General features: G+C 48.4%; 2 protein-coding genes across 8 annotated transcripts; both read right to left on the bottom strand.

Moving 5' to 3' along the window:
- Nucleotides 1-137: 137 nt before the first annotated feature.
- On the bottom strand, nucleotides 138-19,945 carry DENND2C (DENN domain containing 2C). Of its 7 annotated transcripts, none has more exons than XM_032203412.1 (19): nucleotides 17,441-18,083; nucleotides 15,767-16,729; nucleotides 15,077-15,225; nucleotides 14,396-14,508; nucleotides 13,860-14,027; nucleotides 11,137-11,230; nucleotides 10,347-10,391; nucleotides 8,849-9,036; nucleotides 6,684-6,793; nucleotides 6,176-6,245; nucleotides 5,751-5,828; nucleotides 4,929-5,069; nucleotides 4,403-4,551; nucleotides 3,831-4,008; nucleotides 3,468-3,509; nucleotides 2,380-2,485; nucleotides 1,410-1,649; nucleotides 792-878; nucleotides 138-264 (listed from the first exon to the last, which is right to left on the bottom strand). In XM_032203412.1, the coding sequence occupies exons 2-19, from the start codon at nucleotides 16,573-16,575 to the stop codon at nucleotides 233-235; spliced, it is 2,799 nt and encodes a 932-aa protein (XP_032059303.1). In that variant the 5' UTR covers nucleotides 16,576-16,729; nucleotides 17,441-18,083; the 3' UTR covers nucleotides 138-232. The 7 variants fall into 7 exon arrangements, with proteins under 7 accessions (XP_032059303.1, XP_032059302.1, XP_032059299.1 ...); XM_032203411.1 differs by lacking the exon at nucleotides 138-264 and adding an exon at nucleotides 2,864-2,880 and having other exon boundaries at nucleotides 639-878; nucleotides 3,468-3,480; XM_032203408.1 differs by lacking the exons at nucleotides 138-264; nucleotides 17,441-18,083 and adding an exon at nucleotides 19,900-19,945 and having other exon boundaries at nucleotides 639-878.
- AMPD1 (adenosine monophosphate deaminase 1) lies at nucleotides 19,896-27,274 on the bottom strand. The gene is made up of 14 exons (XM_032203416.1): nucleotides 26,581-27,274; nucleotides 25,917-26,082; nucleotides 24,631-24,793; nucleotides 24,183-24,402; nucleotides 23,538-23,667; nucleotides 23,072-23,266; nucleotides 22,706-22,837; nucleotides 22,445-22,608; nucleotides 22,190-22,316; nucleotides 21,564-21,727; nucleotides 21,097-21,217; nucleotides 20,472-20,645; nucleotides 20,189-20,299; nucleotides 19,896-20,051 (listed from the first exon to the last, which is right to left on the bottom strand). Exons 1-14 carry the CDS (start codon nucleotides 26,832-26,834, stop codon nucleotides 19,896-19,898), a joined length of 2,277 nt encoding a protein of 758 aa, XP_032059307.1. The 5' UTR covers nucleotides 26,835-27,274.
- Between the last annotated feature and the right edge of the window lie 595 nt (nucleotides 27,275-27,869).

The following is a 27,869-nucleotide window of genomic DNA, read 5'->3' as shown; positions in this document are numbered from 1 at the left end:
GCCCGGCCCGGCCCCGCCCCGCGCCTGCGCCAACCCCGCGCCTCCGCCCCGCGGCGCCTGCGCGCCGGGCCCGCCCCGCCCCGCCCCCGGACGGCGCCCGCCCCGCCCCTTCCCGCCCCTTCCCGCCCCTTCCCGCAGAGAGGCTCGGACACTGCGGGCTGGCGGCACGGCTGCTATTAGAGCCAAACGCGAGGAGTCCGGCCCCGCTCTGCTGTCCCGCAGCAGCGCGAGGTCATTTCTTCTGGAGAAACTTCATTTTGCTGCCTGCAGAGGGGACACAAAGAGAACGAAGCCGCCGTTAGGGCTGCAGGCGCGTCGGGGGCCGCCTGAGGCACGAACTCCGCGAGGCCGCCGCTGCCGGCAGGAACGCGCCCGCCTAAAGCACGCTCCGAGGGGACCCCCAGGCAAGGCCAGGCTGCGCGGTCAGACAGCCCCGAGGGCTGAGGATGTCCGCACACCTCACCTAGGGCTGCCGAAGCTTAGAAATAAAAGCCTTACAACGGTGTTTTGTGGCCCCTGCAGAGGCAATTAAAGACAGGAGGAACGCAAGGACAGGAGGTAACCAACGCGTCCAGCCGACCTGCGTAGGGTTACTGCAGGTGACAGAACACGGCACGGGCTGCCCAGCGGGTGGGCACCTCCCAAACCCGCCTGGACGTGTTCTTGCTCCGGCAGGGGGACTGCACTAGATGATCTTCCAAGGTCCCTTCCAATCCCTAACGTTCTGTGACTTGTTCAATAGCTACACTTATTTAAAAGAACAAGGACAAAAAACAAAGCTATGTCTTTACCAAGACTGCGAAGGATTTTGTTCATTCCAGTTGGTTCAGTCTCCGTAACACTCTCCAAATACTCTAAGGCACGGACCTCAAAAAGGCCTGAAGAAAAATAGCGTGCAGCCAGTCAGTGTATTCCGTCTCTCAGCACGTGGCGTCTCGTATCATCAATGACAATATTACAAAACGGAAATCATGCATGTAATGTAAGTTACAGGATCAAGACCACAGAAGAGAGGCAGAAAAAAATTCTTTGCTTAAGAAGATGAACTCTGAGTAATTAGAAGGGCATGGAGCTATTGGAATCATAATCGTTAAGGTTGGAAAAGACCTCCAAGGCTATCTGGTCCAACTGTCCCTCTACCACCACCATTAGCCACTAAATTGGCTTTTATTACATATGCCAATGGGAAAACCTGCCAGGACAAAAGGCTTTTTTAAGAGTAAAAGTTATAAAATCATAGAATGGCTTGGATTGGAAGGGACCTTAAAGCCCATCACATTCCAACCCCCCTGGCACAGGCAGGGGTGAATGCCACTTAACAGATTAGGTTGCCCAAGGCCTCGTCCTGTTACATGACATTATACTTTGAAAGTGAGTTTGTAAAACAAGAAGTTAAAATCAAACCTCACCTTTGACCACATTCTTACTTAGTTCTCGATCCTGTATGAACCCTGCAAACATCTGCGTTTCCATGAAGAAGTGCAGGAAATGACGCACACTGCGTGACACGTGGGATTTACGGAACAGTTCCCGCTGGAACACCCGCTCCCCTTTTTCTGTGATGTTCATGTGCAGGGAGTAGTGACCAACAATCTCCACAAAGAACTGCACAAAAGCTTCAGAGACCAAGGAGTTAAGAGGCATGTCACCTGTGAATAGGACAAAAGAGTTCAGCAGAGGAGAAATTTCACTCTGCATTCACCACTTTGGACAATCCTCTTTAAAAGAAGGGCAGCAGTTGCTTTTTCGGCTGGCTGTCTCAGACTATGAAATTTCATATGAGTGTTCAATATCAGAGCAGCCCTTGGCTCAAATATTAAGATTTCTCTCCCATGTCAACTGTCTGCTGGCACAGGTTCCATTTTGAAACTTTATCAGTAGAGTGAAAGCATTCATAGTTTCTTTTCCCCTGTTAAGTATCTAGTATCTAATAAGCAGTAAACTCGTAACAATCTAATTATTTTACAAATTAGATAGATTTACAGATTTTACACATTAATTTATTTGAAGCATTATAAGAAAGATCAACTTTGAAAATAATGTCACATTATCCTCTAAAGTACAGAAACCTGCTCCGAGTTCAAGAAACACTTGCTCTCTGCCACTTCAGGAAAATTACAGAAAACTTTGCGTGGGAAATGATGCGCTTGGCCTAAGCAAAACAAAAGCTCTACATATACTGATCATAAAAAGAGGAACAATTAGGACAGCAGACTTCTTTCTAACACATACAAAATAAAGATGTTCTCAGCAAGGTCACAGGAAAATAGCTTTATAAAATGGGTTTCCTAATGCTTATTTCCACTTGCACACTTTTATGGCAACAACATGGAAGCTGAAGAGAATTGAAGATGTGAAAACATTTTTCCATAAACCTACCTTGTATGCAGCTCTGCTCATGTGACAAGATTTCATTTCGTTCCTCCAGGATTTGTACAAGTGCAGCCTGCAGTTTATGAGGCAGGATCTCATCTTCATCTGATACCTAAACAGAAAAGTGGCCATTAAAGCTTTTCTGTTATATCTGTTCGACAGAAACCTCTCTTCATGAACTGATAAGAAATACTCATAACATGCCTAAAACAATTAGAGGGAAGTTGCCCTATGATATATGCTATGATAGATCTCTGTGGAGACAATACATTTGTCTTGTTGTCAGAGACACGAAAAACATTTGCTCGGTGCCTTCTGACTATGTAGAATCAATACATAAATGACCAATACAGAACAATGTATACCATACCATCTACATGGAGTCATGCTCATTAGACCAGCGATAAAACAAACTGTGATAGAACAACAAAAGTTTGTTGAAAAATATGACAAGTTTCAACATTCTAGTGAGAAAACAATCCTTTAATACCTTTCTCCAGTTGCAGGCTGCAACGCAAAACAGAACAGTAAGGCAAAGGAAAGGAGATGCAAATATCCTCCTGAACTAGTAATACTCCAGTAAGTTTATAGTGACTTGTCTAGTGATGTAGAAGGCACCTCCAGCACATTAGGTAAAGTTTGGGGCCAGCAGAGAATCGCAAGTGAACTGTAATTATTTGTCTCAGACTATCACTCCTGGAGAACAAAGAAAACAAATACCCCAACTAGAGGAGAGAGGAGAAAGCCCTGTAGAGAACAAGTCCACAGAAAGACAGACAGAAAGCAGAAAAGAATCCTGGTGGTCCTCTTCACTTAATGAACCAACTAAGTATCTGTTTCTAAATCCAGCTCAGGTAAGCAGCAGCTTTGGCTTCCATGCTCTCTCTGTATCTCATGAAACCTCAATCTTACAACAAAGATGTTGTAAGTTTGTTTCCTTCTCTAGTGATCAAAAGGGAACACAAGAGATTTCTTCAACCACTGGAGTCTACATATGAAAACCAGCTTTTGTTGATGTCTTGCTAACACCTCCTTTCGTTGGTGCCTTTTCTTGGCGCATAACCATTGGTGATTAGTGCTGTTATTTCACTCACCTCTTGCAAAAACCTGTCAGTGCAAAGATCAACAATCAGAACCTGGGAAAAGATGTACAAAACACATTAACTTTTTTAACTTCATATGCTGCCATTTCTTCCTTTATTTTTTGTCTCCAGTGGTAGGGGATGTCACACACAAACCACAAGTTTCACATAACTCCAGCCTGCCTATAAGAATAGTCAATATTTTTGTATCTTTAATAGCAATGGAACACCCTGACATGTATCTCACAAGTCACAAACTGTCTCAGAAAGGTTTAAGACTTATATATTAAAGACAGAATCCACAGAGATTCCTCCAGTGAGGTCAGCCTAATACCACTGAAATTGTCCCTCCACTGTGCTTCAACCAGTTCTCACCTCTTCTACAGGCAGGTCCTGGAGCTGTGGTAACGAGCAGGAGAGAATGCCAATTAAGAATGGGGTCGGAGAGCACACAATATCAATCATAGAAGTTGGTAGGACTGGTATGTACGTGTGTTGCCAAGTGAAGGGATAAAGTATTGCAACTGCAGCATGGCCACATTTAGACAGGGTGCTAAAAAAAAAAAGGTAAGAGAAGCACAGAGTGTATTGTCAATGTGTCTTTCAGTGCTCAGCTACAGACATAGGTTAGAAATGCTCAGAAAAAATGTAATTTAGATATATTGTTTATGCATCAACAGAAACCCCATGCATCCACTTCTGAAATCAGTCGTGGGGAGCTAGGAATAGCATCAACCCAGACCTAAGAGGTAAAGGACACGTTCACTTATTTCCTCGTGCATTCTCTAAATTTTAAGCAAACATTTTGTGGAGAGTCTACAAAAAAAAAAGCTTTAAAATGAAATTATTTACAGTAAGTCAGACAACCTTGCACATGAAACAGACCTAAACAGAAGAAAAAGCAGTATCTCTCAGGAAGAACTAGTTACTCAGTCTCATTATTTTACCTTAAATTGTCAGCAACAAAGATCACCCTCCTTTCCAGCAGGAGAGAGGCAAAGACCCGTATCACGTGAGAGACGCTTAGGCATTTAAACAGGCATTCAAAATCAACATGTTCAAGTCGAGAATCTGAAGGACGGCAGAGTTCCATAACCTGGGAGAACAGCAGAGATGCAGAGTGCTGGGTGTGAGAGCCACAGCACAGAGTTCAAATGCATGAGGGGGGACCTGACCAGAAAGTAGAAATGATGGATTCTCACAGGTTGAACCCATGTCACCTCAACAGCCAAGTCAGAGTATTACAAAGGACTCTCAATCAGTTCTTCCTTTAAAAAAAAGCAGTGAATCACTTCTATTGCAGTGTGGTTCAACAGGAAGCTAGTTTCTGTGACAAGCTCCAGTCAGATTTTAGGAAATTATCATCAGAATGAAGATTTGCAGACAGCGTCACTCTACAGTGCAAACTGCAAAACTCCACAATGGCCCCAAGACACCAGACAACACATGAAAGGCAGTCCTGAATGCAGTTACCTCGTTTCCTGCTCCTGGCAGGAAGCTCTTTACAGCAATGGTGCGCCCGGGAGCAGGGAAAGGTGCCTCCATTACACTACGCATAAATGGGTGTACTAGAGCTGGGGACATCTCCCGCCTCTTCTCCACTTCATCTAAAATCTGCAAGAAAATAAATCAGACAGTTTCAATGCCTGCTTGTGAACCAGCGGAGATACAGGCCTATGTTCAAGTATGCCATTCCACTGCTACACCTGAAGGGTCCAACACACTAACAGCCCTCTTTCCCCCTTGCGTATGATTCTCATGTAAGCTCCTCTCAAATGTTTGAACAATCAAATAGTAACAGATACCTCCAATCTCAATCTCAAGTGCTCCAATTATTAGAAATCAGCTTTCATCATCAACTTGCCCCTGTACACTCCTGCAATAGCTGCTCTTTACTTGCAAGAGCTTTCTCTAGGGTTTACCTCCTTTATCTACTCTCCTTTTTGTGCTATGAAAAACAAGCTGAGCTTTCCCCCCCACCCCCAAACTGATTTTACATTTCCAAGGCATGGAAGAGGATGAAGGAAGCACCATCAGTAATACCAGGTATTAGAAACCACTTCATGACAATAATTTGCTGAAGAAGTTGTTGTCAGTATATCAGCTGACAAGTCCCAGCCCCAGTATGATTTTATTTGCCCCGTCAAAGTACAAAAACGGCAAGGAAGCACCACACTGCTGGGATTTACTGCAATTACTGAACAATTCTAGACTGGACAGAAGCATCCAGTTACTTCTTGGTGCTTGCAGGTTGTCAGAGACTCTTGTCTGACATGAAGTAAGTCCCCATCTCACCTTGGAGAAGAGGTTGAAGCAGCCTAGGCGGCTGACAATGCAGTATACCTCAGGAAGGCGCTTCCCCTTCCCTTCTGGCTGAAAGGCAATAAGAATGGCTATGTTGATAACATGGATACAATAAAGAACCTAACACCTACAATCTATTTGATTCACAGTATTCTTTCTGCTATAATTCCCTCTACAATTCTGACTCGGAATTCCTGAGCAATTACTAGTTCTAGGAGCTTTCACACCCGGAACCCAGTTCACTGTATTACCAGGCATCATCATGGTCCATCCCTTATGCAATTAAATGACTAGTAACCTCAGCAGCACAGGAGCCACAGAACCTACGTGGGAAATTACTGCCAATTCACAATCTGCCCTTGACTGTGCATTTATCAGTGCATTCTTTACACTACATCCAATACACAAATGCTTACCAGGAGCTTCTTGCAGTACCCAAACCAGCGGCTGCCATCCTCACCCGTCAACACAAAAGAAAACGTTTCACTGGGGAAACGAAGAACAGTCACAGTTAAATTGACTATGCAGTTCAGACAAAAGACGGACAAACAAACTCATATGTGCACCACACAAACTATATGCCATCCCTCCTTCTAGTCATGTCAAAGACCCCCCTGCTGCAGGTAGCCAAGCTACACCAGGCTCTCTTCAGCTGTAAAAGCACCTGCAGACTGTGGACTCATCAAGCTAGGCCTGAAACAGATATTACAAACTTCCTTCTTATAATAAAAAGATGATGCTCAGGCAGACATGGCACTTCTGAGTCCACTTCTGTATCTCACTTTTCCCCTTCACTGGACTTAGGGACTCAGCCTTTCCCATTTTAGCTGGCTTTGTCTGCAGTTCTTCTGGTCCTGGGAACTTGCAAATATCTGAGCTTTCAGCATTATCCACTTCAGACATCAGTATGCAACAAGTCTTTACCTTGTAAGTTGTGATGCAGGAAACCAGTCTTTAGGATCTGGAAAGCAGAATTTGGGAATGACCTTTAGCCTCTCTTCAGTATCCTTTGACTGTCTGAAGGGATGTTCAGGCTGGAGGGGTAACATACATTTAAAGTAACTGAAGTGCGGTACACAGCTGCAGCATTTAAAACAACGGGGGACAGCATCTTCCTGACACTTCCAAATGCTGAACCATCAGATAGCTAATCCACAAGTATAGGAGAGCACATCCTGACTATAACACGTACCTACTTCCCTCTTGCAACTTAACTGCTAATTGGACTTTTTTAAAATTATCCAGCTGGATGTGGTAAGAACTGAGTAAGATTTAGAGCCATGACCAAGGTTACAGAAGACGTATCTGTAAATGAAAATACCTCCATAATCACTGCTGCATAACTATGGGATAACACGTCCTGCAAAATCCCAACACAATAAACTGTCCCAATGAAGTCACCTACCAAAATTTGAGCAGCAGATACATAAACCCTAATTTTTATCATTATTATTATTTTCAGTGAATATATAAAAGCCATTAAACAGCCACATAGTACAGTTGGGTCTGTTTGTCTGCTAAGACAACAGGGAAAGAACAATGTAGTGCCCTTCCCAGAAGTGTTGAATAGTCTGAGAGGTTGCACCAGGGAAAAGCCAAATCTAGTTGCATTCCTTTCTTCCTTCTAACACCCTGAAGTTCGCACTTTCGGCAGATGTTTATGGGCATTCAGTTTTACCCATCAATTAAGACTGTGTACTCTCTTTCTGGCCATGGTCCCTTACTAATTTTGTGAATTTAAAACATTTTCACATCTGACACTCAAGTTATTTGCATACAAAACACTTATGCTGTTGGACAACATAACATGAATGAGGTTTGGATAACATTCAGATTTCTTAATAATCACTGGATTACTCCTGGTAGCACAGCTAGAATTACTAGTTCTGATCTCTTTTCAGTGGAAGGCCAGCAGATACAAGCCTAGATTCTGACAACTGAACATTCAGTTCCAGCTGGAACCACAGAAGAAAACATCAACATATCATCCTCTTCACTTCACGCTAATGTGTACACTGAGTCATAATTCAGAATCACACACGCCAACTTCGTCTCCCATTTGGTTAAGCCCAAATGACAGACAGAAGGAAACTTTGTTTCAAAAGTTCTAGTTCACAATAGTTTAATTTCCATAATTCACCTCCAGTTTTGGAGGTTACTAGACATGTCCTTGTAATGTTTGTTTGTTTTTGTTTTGTTTTATTTTGTTTTCCAAAACAGTGTAAGCAAGCATAAAAACCCTGGGCTTCTAGCCCTGCACATCATCAGTCCAACTGCTTTACTCGTTGTTTATAAATCACAAACTACCTGGATGAGGTCATGCCAGCTTTGGGGACAAAGCACAGCACTCCCTTTTCTCTCCTGCAGGCTGCCTTGGCAGTGTAGCACAATATAGTATGGCTTTATGGTATTTCCAGACAAAAACAGTATGAACCTTCCTAGTTCCAACAAAAGACAAACCTGTAACACCCAATGGGAATTAAGCATGCAGGTAAAAGCACACTTGCTAGCCGGAACAGATTTATTTTCATTAACTGCCTCAGAGGCAATTATTTTCAGTTTAAAAAGACCTCTCAACAGTCTTCCAGCTCTCGGGTTTTATATTCTCTCAGCTCTGAGCTCTTCAAACAGATTTGCCATATGCCCCAACTTCCAGACAGTCCTACCCACTATACTGTAGCTAATCATAGTATAGTGCCTAAAAGCTGATCGTTACATAGTCGGACAGTCAAGAAGCAGTTGCATCTGTATTAGTTGTCAAAGTTTGTTAAAGAGATATAAGGCACATCAAGGTCCCACAGACAAGGAAACAAAGCAATCTGCCACGATAGTGGTATCCATACCAGAATAAAGGCCAGTGTTTTTGTAAGCACCCCATCGATAGAGAATTGAGAAAGATACTCAAATGAATGTCCAACAATAACCAATACATTTGCAACAAAGCAAGGTGCTTCATATCCCAAACCTGTACCCTAACCATCGGCCCAGCTTCACTGGTATAGAGTTTAGGAACGGACACACACTGGGAGGAAAGATAAACAGCTGCTGGGTGTGTGTGTTTCAAGAGGAGGTTTCCCCTCGGCTCTTACCTTGTTGGGAAACTGCTGTATGATTTGTGGTGTGTATTTTATCTCAGATGCCTTCTTGTGCAGTGACACCACTACAAACAGCTCAAACAGCTGCTGCTCCTGAAACTCTATCAAATCTCTCTCCAGTGTCTGGTAGTGTGGGTTCCTCTTGGAGGCTGATTGCACCAGTAGCTGGCCCCTGTGTCGACCTGAAGAAGGGAACAAATCCAAAACAATTCTGTGACCATTACTGCCAGACACCTACAGTTCACAGAATAGGAATCACCATCACCTTTAGGAAAAGGAAAATAAATGGGTGCATTCGCCTAATGTCACAGAACTGCTACACGCTATTGGCCTTGGACTCCTGTGTCAACTTGTCAAGTGCACAGCTGTTCCAGCTACAGGACCAATGGCATTGCAGCAACTCTGCAAATCTCTTCTGCCTGATAACAAACATTCTCCACCTGTCCTGTCTTTGTTGTTTTTTTTTTTTTTTTTTTTTGGCTATGCATCTCAGAACATCACACGGTAGTAACAACAAGAAAAGGCCATGAAAAGCTCAGCACCATCAATTCGGTAGTTGCCAAGCTTCAGGCAGCTAGCCCATAAAGCAGCACGGCCATTTGAGAGAGACAGACCAAGCTTCCAGGCTGAGATGTCTCGACTGACTCACATGCACAGGTAACACTCTGATGTAAGAAATTCCTGTGGCCCTGGCACCCTAGCACATTATGGACACTTAAAGCAATTCCTGTATCAGATAGTGACAGACACTGTATTTCTGCAGACAGTTTTCACTCTCTATTACTCTCCTCAACATAAAAAGGTGAAACTTCATTATCAGCTCCACATTAAGGCCTTTTCAATGCTTTCTGCTAAGTAAATGAAACACCCCAAACAATTACACTGGCCCTTTTCACTAGATGTGACAAAGTCCCTTATCATGGCTGCTGGCAAACCATTACCACTTCACATTCAAACCTTACAGGCAATAGAAACCAGTAACCAGAAAACCAGTTTGGTTCCTCACACACCAGTAGTTATTTCAAGTCTGCAGTTTAGGCCTATGATCAAACTTGGGAATAAGGTACCAGACAAACAACCAAGTGACTTCTTCCCACAGAAAAGTGCATTTCACAATACTTTAAATATAAAATAGAGCCAAGGGAAGGAAATAGTGGGAAAATAAACTCAAGTGTTATCAATAACGGTGATCTGTAGACAATTTACTGCAACAGATATTTTAATAAGTGTGATTCTACCAACCCCAAAAAATAAATCTACTGCTAGCCATTAGCAGATTAATGGCATTAAACCTGAAAGGCTCAGGAGAAGTGGAAGAAATAGAAGTTGATTTATCAAGGCAACAGCTCCCAGCCTTGGCCACACTACCTCTCAGATGTGCCCTTTCTCTGTCTTGGCAGAAGCCACGATAAGTCAGTGTGCCTATCTCATTAGAAGCTTAGCCAAATGTGTAGAGCTATGGGGACAGGACCAGCCCCTGTGATTCACTCACTTTTTGGCTGATTTTCCGTATCACTTTCATTCCCACTGGTTTCACCTGAAACACAAATAGTTTTCGCTTATTAGCCATGGAGAAGGAAGATGGGCAACACCCTAACCTGGGAAAGAGAAAACTTTAGACTCATCAGATCAACATTACTCAGGTCTGCTCATCTATCCTGCTCAAGGCATCAGCAAAGAACAACTGCTACTTACAAACATGCTAAAACAGTAAATTTCAGGAAGTAGAGTTGATTGAAGTCACTGTTTCCAGTAAGCTGTATGTAGATCAGCCAAACACCGGCAAAGAACAGAAACCAAGTGGTGATTTGATGCTGCTATAAAAGTTACCAGAGTTGCTGAACAGAACATACGATAAATAAAAATCATACCACTGCTAGTAATTCAGAAGGCAACAATAATACCAATTTAGAGGCACAAAAGAGAAGAGTGGAGCTCTCAGAGAGTTCTTGGGCCAAGCAGTTTTGCAGGGACTTTTTGTTTTCCCTGTTTCTTTGAAGAAGTACTTTTAACCACTACTCCAGCTCTTCAGGCACAGACTACATGAAAATCTTCCACTCCTAAGTGTTAAACTTATGTTAGTAAAGTGTTCCCAGTCCTAATGGTGCTGAAAGTCCAGGAATTTCAGTTGGAAGACACAGGGTCCAGCACTGTTGAGTCAGTCCAGCACGAGCTGCAGGAGGTGGTGATGCCGGGCCTGTTAAGAGTACCCCAGGACCTACAAGAATTGTGCCACTCAACAAGTCTGTAGCAAAGAGAATGGTGCTGGAGACCTCCCATACCTTTTGTTGGAGTCACTCTCCCAGCAGGACTGAGCAACTTCACCCTCTTCTTTCCACGCTTAGAATCGAAGATCTCCTGTATTCTTAGTACCAACTGAAATCCAAAGCAGAAGCAGAGGTTAATATCGGGGTCCAGAAAAGGGTCCAGGTGCCAACAGGACTGAAGACCAATAGAGCTATCATGAAGCGCCACAATACTTAGAAAAGGCTGCTGAAGTCCTGCCAGGAACCCTGGCTCAGAGATCATTTGCTAGAGTACTTTTAGCACAACTTACTGGATAATGAACAAGCACAGTTTCTGCTGCAAGAGAGAGATTACTGTTAGCGCGACTCAAAGTGGACACAGAACTGTACATACAATCTGGAAATTGTCATATTTTGCTTACTAAACAGACATGAGAAGTGGCAAATTGTCTGGCATCAGACCTCAGTTTCTTTTGCAGAGGTACTTGCAAATGTATCTTAAAAACCCCCCATCATGAAGGACTCTGAACTTCACATGCTCTCAAGCACCCCAGTTCTTTCCAAGACCAGGGAAAAGCAAAGCTCTCCCAGTGCAGCTTTTTTAAATGTCTGTTTGTTTTGTTTATTTGCTGCTGCAGTTGTATGTTAGGGTAGGTTACTAAAATGAATGGATTATGTACTTTCATTTTGCACAGGTGAACAAAGACAGTAGGACTGAACAATGGGCCTATGCCACAGACCTAATCCACTGGAAGAAAAATTTGGGGAAACAAACACACTCCAAAAGAGACTAAGCTACAGAAACTGAGGAAGTGTCAGCATTTGTCACTCCAGGTCAGTGCTACTAACCCTGGTTTCATTAGTCACAAAGGCCTTAAAACCAAAGTCCTAATGTTTTCTGTAACATGGGTTCCTCTGGACTCCTATCCTCACCTGCTAGTTATGCAGTGCTGAATTTGGCTCATCGATTCTGAACGTCAAAGACTGCTATCACTTCATTGTGAAGGAATTACTTAAAATGTAGACTGCAAGTCAAGTTCATTCTTGTCCCAAATGAAGGATTCATTAAATGTTCCTACTGAACATAGCAGGGTGTGGTACAGTCATTTGTCACCACAAATACTGCATAAAAAATGGAAGATGTTCAGCAAGGAACCTGTTTTTCAGCTCTAGCCTTTATCCCCAGTTCAGCAAGCTATACTTAGGTTCTTTCTTTCAGATCTATGTTCTAGTGCAGTGTTCTGCACTAGACAGACATGAGGCTGAAAGGAAGAAAACAGCACACAGCGGGAGGCAGTGCTTCTCTTCCAAAATCTGCCTCCTCTAAATTACACTGGGTGGTAAAGGGGGGTAAAGATTTTCAATTTCTCTTCTGATTTTTGTACAATTGAGTCATCAGAGAAAGATACTGGGTGTGTTTGAGGCACCTATACATTTCTTAAGCAATAAGAAAGTTCTTTTTAGACTCCAATCCTTTTCTCGATCTCTTGAGCAATCTTGGCTCAATTTCCTGACAGCAAAGTATGCTTCCTGCATGTAAATTGTTACCAGATTTTTGAAGTAGGTTTGCTTTAGTGAATGTTATATTTTCCCCCTCCAAAAGAAAGATACTGTTCATCACAGCATTTTTATAATCTTGCCAATGCCAACTCCTTCCTGACTTTCCAAGCCTACCGTTTGTTTACAAAACACATGCAAAAAAGTTCCTTGCTATTCTAAAACACTTAACATTTGACAAGTACTTTGCACCTGTCCAACTCTACCTCACAGTCTTGTGCAAATTGGGTGTATATGCTCAAGAAATAATGATTTGCAGAAGTTAAATGATTTTCCCATGACATAAGTAAGTTTTTGCCATTACCACAACTGGAATTTGAGTCCTGTGCACCAAGTGCCACACATATAGCACACAGCAGTAGCTGCAGCTGTCCTTCTATAGCACGTTCTACACGCTGGTAACTAATACCAGAATCTTGAAAGATTACTAGCATATCAAATAAGAATTACAACCAATCCTAATCCTCTAGTGCAAAAATGGATTACAGGCTTTTTTCACTCTGGCCTCAGAAGCATATCCATCTCTGGCACGCAGGCAGAAGGGAGCAACCAGAATCAGCAGAGGGGAGAACTGTTGGAAGGCTTTGTGAAATGGGCTTATCCCTAATAAGCTGCTCTTCACCTTTAGAATATGAAAAGGCTACAAAAGTATGTTCCCAGTGGAAATCAAGAACCACAAGCCAGTATGACAAATAACCAAGGACCCAGCCATCTCCCTACAGCAGCACCTCACTGCCAGCTGCCTAATAACTCAGTTCCTTCAGGGAGAACACTGCGGGTCAGTCTGCAAAGTCACGGGGAGCAAAGTACACTCAAACAGAATTGTACAGGGCTGGCCCTTTAGCTCAGAGTTTCCCTGCATTCCTGCACCACAAAACCAGCATCATCACACTTCATGGAAGCATTGGGAACAAGGCTTAAAGGACAAAGCACTACGGACAGCTGACATTCACATACAGCACCGATCTCGTTGACTCATTATCCCATTTGCAAATTATTGGCCAACAAAACTACCACTGGCCTAGCTAGAACCTCTGTTTTTTGATCTCCCAGTATCTGCCCTACTACTTGGATGGGAAATGGTTCAAGGGGGTCATGACACACAGCTCCATGACTGCTTACGAAGCATGTAGAGGTGCTAGACAAAGCAGCAAGAGTTTCAAATGCAATGCAAGAAGTAATGTTTCAAGTTTAAATCTTACCCAGGGCAAGTTCTTTCTCCTGCTAGCAGCCTCTGCTGCTCGGAACAGCTTCCACTCAGTCAATGTGACAGGCAATGTTGTGTCCTTCACCGTTTTTCCTTGCAAATTTGTTAGGGAGGGCTGCAGCTCAAGAGTTTTGCGACTCAAGAAGGAAGGTTTTGGGGGAAGCTAGAAAATAATATCGAAAGTGATGGTTAAGCATGGTATTAAGCTTTGGTCCAAGTTCAGAGTCAAATAAGAGATTACAAATTATAAATTTTCTGCAATGTCCTGCTCTACCAAGCTCTCCCTCCCACCCCCATCCTGTACACTGAAATATCTCCTAAACACCCTCTTGTTCCTATTCTTTTGCTCCTTAACAGCTTTATCAATTGTTACTGCCATGACTATTCATTACCATTTACATTAAAAACAAAAATAAATGGATAGGAAAAACAGTTACATATCACTGGGGAATTAGAGCAGGGGAGGAGCACAAAATGGGCCCCTTGTGAGGACGGCTCTCCAAATGTGACAGTTTAATCCCCTCACCCTACCTTGGGAGCCCTCCTAGTGCTTCGGGAGGGTGGTAACTTCCAGACAGATGGGATCTTCCACAGGGGTAAAGGCATCACTCTGGTATCTTCGTAGGGGTTCTCTTTTGTAGGACCTGGGACAGAGGATTTATGGAGGAAGACAAAGTTCTGATTTCTTGCAAGGGAAATGATTAGGACAAGTCTGTGCAGTTGTCTGCCAAGTTTGAACAGGGTTTGAAGAGAGATGTGTTTTGAGATGGATTAGGTTTCTAACACACAAAGATCCTTCTAACCCATTACCATCAACTTGGCAAGCTGTACATAGACTCAACAAAATGGAACACTTCCAACACTGCAGAGAAAGTAGCTCTGTCGCAAAGAAGCTGATTTTGCCAGTGTTCACACAGATCTCTATGCAGCACTCAAGCAGGGGGTGTGAAGAGCTAATAAAGAAATCTGTTTAACACAGGCCATTTCTAGCAACCTTCCATGACATCTGAAACCAGACACAGACAGTTACTCTGCACAGTTATTCACAGGCAGATAGCTATTAACATCAACAAGGAATCCAGATGGGGAAGATTATAAAAGTCACAGAGCTAGACAGGTCCTCAATGCATTCTCCTCTTAATTCCTCCCTCCTCAGCTGCTTAGCTACCCCCAAATAAGGTGAGCGAATCCCCCAGAAGCACGGGCACATACAGATAATGTCCTCATAGATATTGTCTTCTGACTGTGTATAGATGAGCCTGGATCCTGCAGTGCCATTTGTCTCTTCTCGAAGTTTGTGGGAGCTGGTGGCTGCCGTCCAGTTGCGGAAGCCGTGGATATCCTCAAACTCAAAGGATTTCCTAGAGGAAAACCAGCAAAACATCTTCTAAAGACAAATGCATGTACCCGTGAGTTGTAGTCTCCAGTCTGCACAGATTGATCCTCCTTGGGGACATCAAGCACATGGATGCTCCACTCTGGACTCAGCAATAAAAGGTAGGAAAGGGGAAGGAGTAGGAGGGGGCTCTCGTAGTGGAAGCATCTGTCCTCAGGAACAACAATGACGCGTATTGAGGCCCTGCTTCCCAGGACGTGGCCGAACATTGCCCATTGATGGGAAGTAGAGAGTAACTGCTTTTTTTTTTTCTTCTCTCTGTGCTTCCACACAGCCTTTGCTTTTTTTTTTTTTTTTCCCTCTCCCTTTTCCCTTTAATTAAATCATCCTTATCTCAAACCTTGAGCTCTTTATGTTGTATTTTCTCCCCCTTCCTCTTTGAGGAGGGGGAGTGAGAGAAACCGGCCGTGATAGAACTCGGCTGCCCACCTGAGTAAAACCACCACACCCATCTAGAAACTGATTTAAGGAAACGAGTTTCATACAGAAGAGATGAATCAACGTACCTCTGGCTTCTTCCTCTGATACTCCTGCTGGCTGTTGTCTTCTCAAGATTGTTGGAAGATGACACTGAGTCTCCTCCATGCTTCTTTTGCAGTGAAGCTTCCTTGGTAGCACTAGCATTGCTGTAGCCACTTGCACTCTTTTCTGCAAGATAGCGGAAAGTCCTACGCGGCTTAGGTGGTGGGACAGCAGCTGGCTCCTCTTCTTGCCCCACAGCCGCTGAATAAATGTCCTTCATGCTCCTCTCTGCTCTACAGAACAAGTCCACTTCTTCAGCTCTAAGTTCTCTTCCTGTGGAGCCACAGCTCCCTTGCTTCCTCTCCAGGTCCAAGGGAACTGGTGGGGCTTTGCCAGGCAGAAAGGCATCTGTTCTCCTCCACAGCCCCTGCAAGGCGTAGAAGCTGCCTGGGGAAGGCACTGCCCCCGGGTCCAGGAAGCCTGCTTGCCACTCTCCATTCTCCTGGGCTTGGGAAGCTAGGCTGCATGCAGAGGACTTGAGGTCATCACGGTCATCAGTCTGCAAGCAGCTCCCCGCATTTTCCCTGAAGTCCAAGCCCAAGTTCTTTGGATCTTTAGACCCAGCCTTTCTGCCCTTCTCTGTATGTTCTGGCTTCACTTTGGATAGAACATCACAGCCTGGATCGTATTTTACTCCAAAGTCCTTCAGGTGCTCTTTCTCTTTGCTGGAGCACCCTCGTGTCCTCCCTTCCCACTGGGAGATCTTCTGTTTGATGTTGCGGCAGTGGCTCCGGGAGAGGGTCTGCACAGCAGAGCGGGAGAAGCTACCATCAGCAGTCCCTGTCGGGTGCATGGTAAGTGCTGACCTGCTTACAAACACCCCATCTCCAGCCTTGCTCGGGTTCACCTGTGCCCTGCATGTACCAAGCTGGCATGAGACTCCAAAGCACCCAGCGGTCTCCAGGAACCCCGATATCAGAGCTGCAGGGACTGCCTGTTATAACAACCTGAGGACAAAAAGAAGAAAACCACCATCAGCTACGCTCCAGCCACACACATCACCAGAAGCTCTCAGCTGCACTCTGGCCAATTGCTGATAAACATTCCTCCCCAAAACACACGTTCAAGACAGACTTTCACAGCACACATCCCACAAAGCCTGCTTCTGTAGCACACATCAGGGAGGGCTAACAGAAGGAACTAGAGGTCTCAGTGGCTTAAAAATCAAACAGAACATTGCAACAGGAACAAAACACAGCTGGGGATGCCCAGGGACCAAACTCAAGGAAATTAAATGATTTCATGTCCCTTCGCCACGGACAAAGGGACATGAAATCATTTCTAAACAAAACACGCCAGAAGTATCACACATTTCTCCCCAAGAGTGCCTCTCAGATCCATGCTGTCTGAAGATAGCTTCCACCTCTTTATCCAAAGCGGAGGAATAAAGGCACATTCACACCACGTGATAGGCAGCCCTTACTCTTTTTCCAACTCAGAAAGCCAGAGAGGGTGCTACACATTTTCCACACAGTCTCAAGACAATCCAGTTTCCTGAAACCAAACGTTCAAGGAAAGAATGGTGCCAGCACTGTCCAAGAATAAATGCCAAAGTCAAGCCCACCAGCTGCTGGTGCTACTGGTTCCCTGCAAACCCCCTCACTATAATTATGCTGGCAGGTAATTAGCTAAACAAAGACACTAACACACCACCTTACCTTATCCTGCTGTACAACAGGCGCGAGAACAAGCAAATCACTGATTTGGCAAGTTCTGAAGCAATCTTCTGCACCTTTTATGCAGTTCTAAACCACCTAAGAGACAACAGATCGCCTTGTCACTAAGTTTCTGGTGTTGGTAGCCAAGCACAAGACAGCTTCTGCTCTTCAAAAGGCTACAGCTGTCCTGGGGGGATGAGGGGGCAGTCAGCATGGCAGCAAGGATCCCTTCCAGAGTTCTCAGCTACTCTCATTCTGTTCAGCTCCAGAACAAACCCGAAGCATTTCTGAACAAAACTGTCACGCTGATGCCTGAACGATGTGGGCAGTACCAAACAAGCCGATTTCATATCAAAATAAGTAATGCTTCAGGAATGTGGCATGCTTAGTCATTTCCACCTCCGTTCAAAGCAACTTAAGTTATTAACTTATTTGAAGCTTCTGCATATCGTGCCATGGAATGGAGTCCCATCTTATCAAATACCTGGCAATGTACAGCACAGATGCCAAACACAGCAAGTGTGATGCTAATCTTAACTATGTGGCCAAAGGAGATTAAGTCTGACCACTGTCATGGGTCCTAAGACTTTTATATAGGCAAGAAAGACATGCCTGACTCTCAGTTTCCACTGTTTTTCTGAACAGATGAAATTCCAGTTCTTTAAAGTAAGTTTCTACCCATGCTAAAAAAAAAAAAAAAAAAAAAAAAAAAAAAAAAAAAGTTTAAACATATAAGCTGTGAAGGCTTCCGCAGCAGAGGAAGAGGACATACAGGCAACCCGCACTACTTTTTTAAAGGCTTGCTTTTTTTTTTTTTAACCTGACATGGTAGCTAAACACTCAGGTTCGCAATACTGGAAACTGGAGTTGTCTGGGACACGACACCACAGACTGCCTATGTGCCCCAGAAACAGTGCAGCTTCATGTAAGAACTCAGAACCAAGGGGGGACAGAGAGAAAATTAAACCCAAACACGAGTGATCCTGCTGCAATGTCTCGGTGCAGCTCTCAGAAGTGAGATTCTGTCGGCAGAGTGACTCCCTCCGGCTCTCAGGTCCGAGTACCTATCTCCCCCCCGCTGATACCACCCTAAAGCCACAAACACCTTCGCCTTACAAAGGCCACCGCAGGTGAGCTGCCCGGGGCCGGGGCCGCCGCTCATCGCTTTGGGAACATCCCAGCGGCACGGCAGCAGCTGCGCTGCGACGCTCGGAGGGCGCGGGCTGAGGACAGCGCGGGGAAACCTCCCGGACACGCGGCCGGGCACCGCGTCCCCAGGGCACCAGAGCCACGGAGCCTCGGGAGCCGCGTCCGGACGGGGACGGAGACCCGCGCACAGCACCAGGGCTCCGCGCTCCGGGGCAGCTCCTCCAGCCGCCCCAGGCAGCAGCGCTGTGTGAGGCGCAGCCCCGATCAATGCCCCCCAGCACACGCCCGGCACCCCCGCACGTTCTCTGCGTTTACCCCCCCGTGACAAACCGGGACACGCAGCCAGGGACGTATTTTTTAGGACGGGCCGCCCAGGAGCCTTTTTGGGCCCCTTTCTTCTCTCACCACAGGATTATCGCTGCGGGAATTTTTATTTTCTAAAGGCTCAGACGGCGGGCAATTCCCCCGACGGGACGGCCGCTCGGCCGCTGCAGAGAAGCGCGGGGACGCGGCGGGGCTGCGGGCCCCGCGCCTCCATCGGCCCGGCCCCCCGGGGCCCTCCCTTCCCGGCCCCCCCGAACACGGCCCCGGCTCGCCCGGCGGCTGCTCCCCGCCCCCCGCCTGTTCCGGGCAGGGGCCGGGCGCTCCCCCCGGCGCAGCCGCGCTCACGGCGCCGGCTCGGGCGGCGCTCGGCCGGGGTGTGGGGGGGGGGGGGGGGGGCGGCCCGGCAGCGGGCGGAGCCCGGCGCTGCGCGGACGGCGCGGCCGAGAGGGGCCCCGACGGCCGCTGGGGTCCCTCGGCGAGGCGGAGGAGCGGAGGCGCCGGCGCCGCCCGACCGCTTCGGGCCGCGGCCGAGCCCCGCAGGGACGCTCTGTGAGTGCCGGGGCAGGCCCGGCCGCCTCCCCGCCGGGCTCGGCTCCCGCTCGTTCGCTGCCCCCCCCCCCCCGCCCCCGCCCCCGCCCCGCGCAGCGCGGCGAGGCCCCGGCCGGGCACCACGGCCCCTGCCCGCCTCCGCGGCCGGGTCCCCGCGCGGTGCGGGGCGAGCCCCGTCCAGCCCCGCGCCGCCCGCCGTCCCGCACGCACCCGCCCGTCCGGAGCCCGCAGCCCCGCGCTGAGGGGCGCGGCAGCCCCGGCCCGCCCCGCTCCCCGCCCCTCTCCCCGCCCCGCTCCCCTAAGCCGTTCCAGCTCTGGCTGACGCCGTTTAATGCCCGGCGGCTGCCGCTGAGCCCCCCCCGCCCCAGGTCCAGCCGCAGTCCGCAGGGGCCCGGCCCCGAGGCCCCGCCGCCGCCGCCGCCCGTCCGTGCTCCTACTCGGCCTTGAGGCCCTCGGCGATGAGGTTGAGCTCGTAGCACCAGGTCTCGTAGCGGTAGGCCATGCGGATCTGAGCCACGTTTGTCTTCCGGATGTCGTTGCCTTGCGGCCCCTCCTCCTGGTAGCTCTCCCCCAGGAACTTGGCCTTCTCCTGCCGGGCACGAGGCCGGGCACCGCTGGCGGCGGCCCCCGCTCGCAGACCCCGGGGGAAGCCCCGGCAGCCGCCGCGGGGCCCGGCCCCCAGCGCCCTGCGGCCCAGCCCGCCCCCCCCCCCCCGGGGGCACCCACCTGGTGGGACAGCCCGCACTGCAGGACGCTGTTCCTGGCGATCTCGCACATGTCGCAGGTGCTGAGCTTGAAGACCTGGGCAGCGATGGCGTACTCCTCCATCAAGGGCTCCTGCAGCCAGAGGCGGTGTTAGAGGCCAGCTGCTTCTGCCTGCGCGGCCCGGCCGGCCCAGAGAGCCCCTGAGGCCAGGCCCTCCGCAAACATCGCTGGCTCCACTGACAAGCTGGGCCCCTGCACTCCTGCCCCTGTTCAGACAGGGAGAGGTGCTGAGCTGACACAGTACCTTGGTAAAATGAAACTGCATGGGGTCATCTGTAGAAAGGGACACCATGAGGCCCTTCTGGTGGAAGTCAGGCAGTGGATTCTTAGCGTATTCCAGGAAGAGGCTGTTGTTGCTGAGCGGGGACATAGCAATGGGAATTTGGGCAAGGAAGTATAGATACTGCAACACTGGGCTCTGCAAAGGAGAGCAGAGTTGTCAGGTTATGGATAAAGCTGCTGTGACCTCCACCTCTTCAGGCTCACACCTCAGATCAACCCAGCTCCTCAGCCAAGGGTTGGATGCACGGTGCTTGAGTCGCGCAAAAGGACATGTAGGCAAGCTAGCAGCCCTCCAGGGCTCACAGGGAGCATGAGAGACCAATAGAGTTGAAATCTGGATGATTTTAGACCTCAACTGATTCCAAAGATACAGATTTATCCAATTATAGGTCTGTAATGCTGAATCCTTGGGAAATGTAAATACATTTCACAACCGCACCCCCAAACACACCTGGGAAAACCCAGGGAATCGTGCAATATCTGCCTGGAGCCAGGCTGTCTTCTGTCAGTTGAAAGCAGAGGATCAGCTGTGAACACGTTCTCCTCTGCCACTCCTGGGCTGTTCTGTGGCAGCCTATTCCACTCACCTTCTTGAGGTTGAGACCATGGGAGATGTTGTCTGCTGTCATGAAGGCTGCAAGCAGATGTGTGATGGCCCCAGCTTCCCCACAGTGTGGACGGAAGAGGAACGTGTTCATACCACGCTGCCTAAGCACACGGAAGGAGGACTCAGAGCAGGTAAACAGGGTTAGGTGGCATGTGCTGCAATATCCCTTGACTTCAGGTCCAGCTCAGCCCCTGCCAGTGTGTCCCACAATAACCCAACTTGACCTAACAGCACATTACTTGTTCTTTCTTCGCTGTGCATGCAATGAACACATCTCTGCAATCCTAATGTTTTTACACCCTAGTCCATCACATTTGCTACTGAGGAGTGTTTGGAAATTGCTCTGAGACATGAAGCTCCAAACTACGCTGGTGGCAGAGCAAGGAGGGCCTCTGCCACCTTCTGCCAGTCCATCGGGTAGGTCTCTTAGCAGATCCTGGGCCTCACCTGCGTAGGTTGTTAAGCACCAGGATGTTGGCATACATATAGTATATATAGTAGGTATAGGATGGGTTCTTCTCAGAAGTCCACTGCTCTGGTTTTGGACTTTTAGTGGAGAACATATGTCCGCTGTGCTTGGATTCATCATCCACGCTGTCAAATCCAGTGATCTGCTTGGCAAAGTAACAAAAAAAAGCTGTATCTCAAAGCTCCCTACTTCATCGTGCCCAGGTAGGCTGCCTCAACCTGCCCCACTGCAGCTTGCCATAGCTTGGCTGTAACCCACACCCCTGCCCTACCCAGGAGCAGAACTGAGGAGTGAGGTTGCAGACCTTACTCCTCATAAACCCCTTAGCTCTATCAAGGGGTAGAAAGAAAGCTCACATTAAACCACTTCTCCAGGAGGTAAGTGGACAGCATTTCTTACAGTCCCCCAGCAGCCCAGCCCAGGGAGCCTGACCTCTTCCTTCCAGCACTTCTGGGCATACATCCTTTCCCAGAATGTGGCAGAAGAGCTGCAAACCCACTGATGACATGTTTCATGTCAGGCAAAGCCAATGCCCTATTTCTTGTGCACAAACAGGAACATCACAGCTCACCACACCCTGACAACATCATCAGGTAACACTCACATGGCGTAGAAAGACACTCAGCTCCTTGTGGGTTTGAGGATTGACAGTTGCCTCAAACACAGGAACAAAGATATTTTCCAACATCTTCCCAAAGTGTGGGAGGAATTTCTGAGATCTGAACACATCACTGTGGACAGAGACAGGGATTAACCACTAGCAGAGGAACATGGCCCGCTCTTCCCATAATCCCTTCAAGTAAAAGAGTAAGTTACAGCACACTATAAGGCACAGTGCTCTCAGAACCACAGCACATACTAAATCCTAGGTACTTGGATCATCCATTTCATATTGGGGGAATAGACCCGATGCCTGTTGAACCAGCTGGCTAGCTTGTGCCACTCCTCAGCGGATCGCCCATAGATTGAGAGGCGAGGCTCTGCATACTGGTACTTGGCATCCTCCAGGTCAGAGCCAACCTCCTGAGAACCAAGAGAAGAGACAGTGCATGGGGATCTTCCATCCCCTAGGCACAGCAGCCCTACAGATGAAGTGCTTTCTCCTCCCCTATATTCCTACCTTGATGATGGTAGCAAAGTACTCGCCATTGATAGCATTTTCCGTCTTCAGATAGAGATCACGCAGCTCGCTGGCACCCACAGGGTTGTACTTGGCATTGAACTTGTCAAAGCGCTGAAATGTCTGCCGCCCCTGAAGTAGAGGTGATTAGGGCTGCATCCTGCAAACACATGCTGGGTCCAAGCATACCAGCTGGGCAGGGACTGATCTAAAGAACCCAGAAAGCTAGGAGCTGCTAAACCCTACCACAAACACCAATGTGTGCAGTGTGCCATGGGAGTACACGTAGAGAGGGAAAAGCTATGCCTGTGGGGGTGGATGAGAATGATGTAAGAATAGTTCTACAATAAGTGCCCAACCACTTACTGCATGGACGTCCAGGGAATCCACTGTCAGGTCATACGGGTGCAGATTGAGCTGCTGGAAAAGCTGTTGCAGGGTGAGCTGTTTGCCCTTGGAATCATAAACTACGCGGTCAGCATCCACACGGTAAGATTTCTTGATAAAACGCAGAAGGTGTTTCTGGTTCATGCAGGCTGCAGCATGGATGTGCGTGTCCACCTGAGAAGGTAGAGGGACAGCTATCCAGCTTCAGGATGGGATTCTTGGGTACAACCACGGGGAGACTAACAAACCCCTTAAGTGAGACCAAATTGTGTGGCTCAGCCCAGCCATGGCACAGGCCAAAAGCAGCCGTGTCAGTCCCATCCCATTAGCAGGAGCAATGCAGGTGTCCCAAACCTTGACTCTAATATCTGCATGTCTCAGGGAGGGGCAGGTACCACGACAGCTCAGCTGCAGGGTCACTAGGGCTGTGAGCCTTGCCATTTACCTTCCGGCAGTTGTAGAAATCACGGTGGGGGTTGTTCTTCAGCTCTTTCATCTCCTCCATCTCATTTAGCATTTCGTGCACCTGGAACTTGGATGAGAGGAATTTCAGGCGCCGATGAGCATAGGTCTTCCTGGTAAAACCAAAGGGCAGAACAGTGACTGGGCACAGCCAGACAAACGCACTGGGACGGAGCTTTCGCCTGACGTGGATGAACTCATGTTGCTCTAGCCTGCCTCCCTGCGGTGCTTCTGGCCGTACCACAGAGCTCTGCAGGAAGGTCTTGCCAGGTATGAACACACCCGCAGTGGGTATCTCCAAGCCCTGAATACTGACTTTGCTCAAGACCCCAGCCAACATTGCTGACAAGGGCCAAAGATGCTTTGGTAGCCAGCAGGCTGTGCATGTGGCCCGGTGGGATCCTGAGGCTGGCCATCCCTCAACTGCTCCCCTGGGGCCTCTGCCATAGAGGTCTAGGTCTGGCAGAAGTTTCCCGTTCAGGCTTCCAGCCACTGGGCTGGCATCAGTGGGTTCCTCCCTCCTTTCAGGGAGAGGAAGGGGCAACTCTAGCTTTTCCCTGGTTCTCCTTCTGTCTGATGGAGCAGTAGCTGTTTGGCTGCATGCAGCCGCGCTAGGCTAGGCACTTACACAGGCCCCTGTGCGATCAGAGCCAAGAGGAAGTTCATGTCATCAACAAAGTGCTCCAGGCAGGGGTAGGGCAGGTCCTTTGGCTCCTTTCTTCCAACTGCCGCCTTGTCACCATAGATGTAAACTACCCCATCCTTCATCTCAACATGGTATCCCAGGTCCTCACCGAGATTTCCAGTTTCAAAGGGATCTTGTCCATCCTTCACTGGCGGGGTGAACACTGGACCGAGGGGAGAATACCATAGGACGCAGGCTGCTGGCCAAAACCCCACAATCCTGCCACGCTCCTCCACCCCCAGCATGGGGCAGGAATAGCCCCAGTACTGTGACACAGAATCAGCAGCCTGGGTAAGCAATCTCCCCATGGAGCACTTCACAACCCTTTTCTGACATCCGTCTGTCCCAAGCTGAAGCAAGAGAGCAAAACCCTGCAGGTGCCTAAACGTACCTGGGCCCGCGTCAGATGCCCTCCAGACATCACCTTCAATAGCACGCAGGTACTGAGATGGGGTCCTGGGGAATCTCTGCACAGACTTCTGCATGTATTTCTCCCGAATGCACAAGGCACGGTACAGGCCTTTGCAGACAACTTCAAAATCTTCAACTGTCACCTGCAAGAGAGCTTTTGTTGAATGCAACCACACAACAGGAACCCAGCTGCTTGTGAGAGACCCTGGAGCATCAAAATGCAATGAGCACAGCTACATTTACAGCAAGTTACAATCATCCCCTCCCCCCCACTGCTCTGCCTGTGCAGGACAAAGAAGGGATGATGGGCGAAGTTTTGGACATGGCAAAGAGAAGTTCCTCATGCCAGAACAAATGAGTTTCAGCTGTCATCTCCGCTTACATTCCTCAGCTCAAGCTCTAGCTGGCACTGAAATAGAAGCCAGGCCTGGGCAGAACGCTGGAAGCTATTCTTGGAGCCCCGGCTGAAAACTGAAGCATGACCAACAACTTACACTCAGCCAATATGCCAAGAATTTGTGATTTACTGCACAGACAAGTGTTCTGGACATTTAAGATTGGTCAGACTGGAGCAGCAAGACAGAATACCAAGCAGCAGTTGCAGCTAGGCACAGTCATGGCAGAAGGAATGTGCCTCTGCATGGATGGAGTTTCAGCTTCCCCTAATGGCTCCTGTGCCATCAACTCCAAGCTGAGCACCCTGCCCCAGCCCAAGAGGGGGCAATCTGCCATCAGCACCTCTTAAGCAGCACAAACACAATAGGAGGCTGTGGAAGAAAGGAGGAGGAGAAGGGGGAATTAGGCCAAGCTGTGCTAACAGTGCTGTCCAACAAGTTCCAGGTGACCCTGCTTGAGCAGGAGGGTTGGACAAGATGACCTCTGGAGATCCTTTGCAACTTCAACCGGTCTGTGATTCTGCCCTATGTGCACAGGTCTCAGAGAGGCGTAGCTGTGTGCAAGCTGGAGCAGGCTGCAGCAGAATGAGCATCTCCTACCCTTCCGTGCCCTCCCCCACTGTACAGAGGAACTCATGGGCAGCATGCAGCATCCCCAGAGACTCCTTAGGAAGTTCAGCTCAAGATCCTCCAGGGATGCAGCAGGACACCATTAGATGCCTATGAGACACAAATAGAGCTGGAAGACACAGACTGTCCCCACTGCACCTAGTGAAGGCTCCTATGACAATTGGCACTCACGAGGGCCAGGCAAGGACTAGGTGAGGTGATAACCAGCATGGGGAAGTTGAATAGCCATGCAAGTACCTACCCCAGAGGCATAATCCCCTGTGATCTGTACCCTCTGGAAGTCAGGCACCGTCTGGTACAGGGGGGAGGTGGAGATGACCTCATCAATAGTGGACAGCCTGGTTATAGACTTCTGAGCAACAGGGAGTGCCAGTGCAATCGTCTTCAGGCGGAGCATGCGCTTCCTCCTGCCAGGGAAGAAAGCCTCAGGCAATCAGCCCTGACTGGTCACACACAGGTCAGGGGCACTTACCAGTCATGTTCCAGCTGTGCACATCAACCATCTCACTGGTGCTTTCTGAGCACCTTAGACAGACACTGCCAAGATTAGAAGCCACCGCACTCTAAGTGACCACAGACTTTCAAAAGCACACGCGGTCTTTGGAGGTTGCGCCTTTCCGGAGAATGGTCTCCCAGCTCTCCAGCAGAGCTGTGGCCATTGCGGTGCTAGTGCTGAGGTAACAGGCCAAGGGTGTCTTTCTGTCCATCAGTGGGAACAATTGGAAAGGAAACCCTGAAGCACCTGACAGATGCTCTGGGATTACCGAGGAAGTAACCCATTTTGGGTGTGGTGAACTGTTTTCACAGACCTTGATTTATGATCCCCCTGCTTTCTTCCAGTTCTGGCTGGGGATGAGCAGACACTGCTCCTCTCCCTCTCCCATACTACCCTGGTTGTCTCTCACCGTTTTTCTGGCGCGGAGGAACTCTCCTGAAGCATCATGTGTGTTCTCATCTCCTGGCGCGAGATGGGGCAGATCTCTTCCACATCAAAAGGAGAGATCTCTTGCCTGATCGCCTCATCTTTCACCTCAGAGGCAAAGACCTTCTCTGCAAAGGAGCGCATTGCCTCATCCATCTCTGAAAGGAGAAAGCAGGACACAGGGTCACACGGGCACCTGGCTCCCAGCCACCCGAACAGGAGGGTGCTCCTTGCCATCAGCTTAGAGCTCGGTTCTCATCTCCCTAACACACCTCCACCCCACCTGGAAGACCCTGAGCACCCTCCAGACTTTTCAACAAGCTTACAGGGCCTGTCCCACACATTGTGGACCAGAGACACACCTAGACATCCGCAGCACACCGGAAAAGCTAAACACAACCCACAGTCTGAGAGTAGCACAAAAAGGCTGAGAAAGAAGCAAACCCTTGGGAAGGCCACTTAGGAGACTATGCACTGGGGGAAGAGGGAAGGGCTGGCAGAGCCCTTATAACTCCAGGAAGGCCTACTTGTTCCACAAGGCATCCAGGCAGGATGAAGACAGAGGTGGACATGGAGATGGACAAAGCTAGCAGCCAAAATAGTTTCTACCATCACAAGGCAGCTGAATAGCTCCTAGCTAGGGTAACAACGTGTGGCCTAGGCCCCTCTCAACCCATCACATTCAGCATCCTGCAAAGGTGCCAGATAACATGGCTCTATGAAAAGTCCCCATGGACACCAGGTTGGTTGGAGTTTTAGGGAGCTGAAGAGGGTTGTTAAAAGCCTTTCTACTGCCAGCAAAATACCGTAAAACAAGAACCCAAGGGCTCTTCTGGGAACATCTCAAAGCGCACACTTGCACAGCAGCATGTGGACACTGCTGAGCAGGTTTCACTGGCAGCTCAGCATGAAGCACAGTGAAGATCGATGCTGAAAGAAGGGCACACGGGACCACACCACTGACATGTCCAACAAGACATCATGGTCAGCAGGTGAGGACCAAAGCAGAAAGGGCTGACATGCACGACAGAAATACGCTACACCTAAAAGAGATTTTCAGCATTGAACCTATCCAACTTCTGCTCCCACAGGGTCTTGTGGGGGAACACAACAGCATACTCCTGAGTTTACAGGTCCAAAGTCCTAGCAGTAGGTTAGTTGGGAAATGTAACAGTGACTTCCTTTCCTGCTACTATATGTTAAGGCAAAGGGGTTTGTGCTGAGCTGTAAACACGTGGGCAAATTTTGGCACTAGGTCCATTTCTCAGCAGT

The sequence above is a fragment of the Aythya fuligula genome, chromosome 25 (genome assembly GCF_009819795.1).
Source record: "Aythya fuligula isolate bAytFul2 chromosome 25, bAytFul2.pri, whole genome shotgun sequence".
In the NCBI taxonomy this organism is placed as follows: domain Eukaryota; kingdom Metazoa; phylum Chordata; class Aves; order Anseriformes; family Anatidae; genus Aythya; species Aythya fuligula.
Note: the sequence above shows the minus strand (reverse complement) of the source record. Positions and strands in the feature narration are given on the sequence as shown.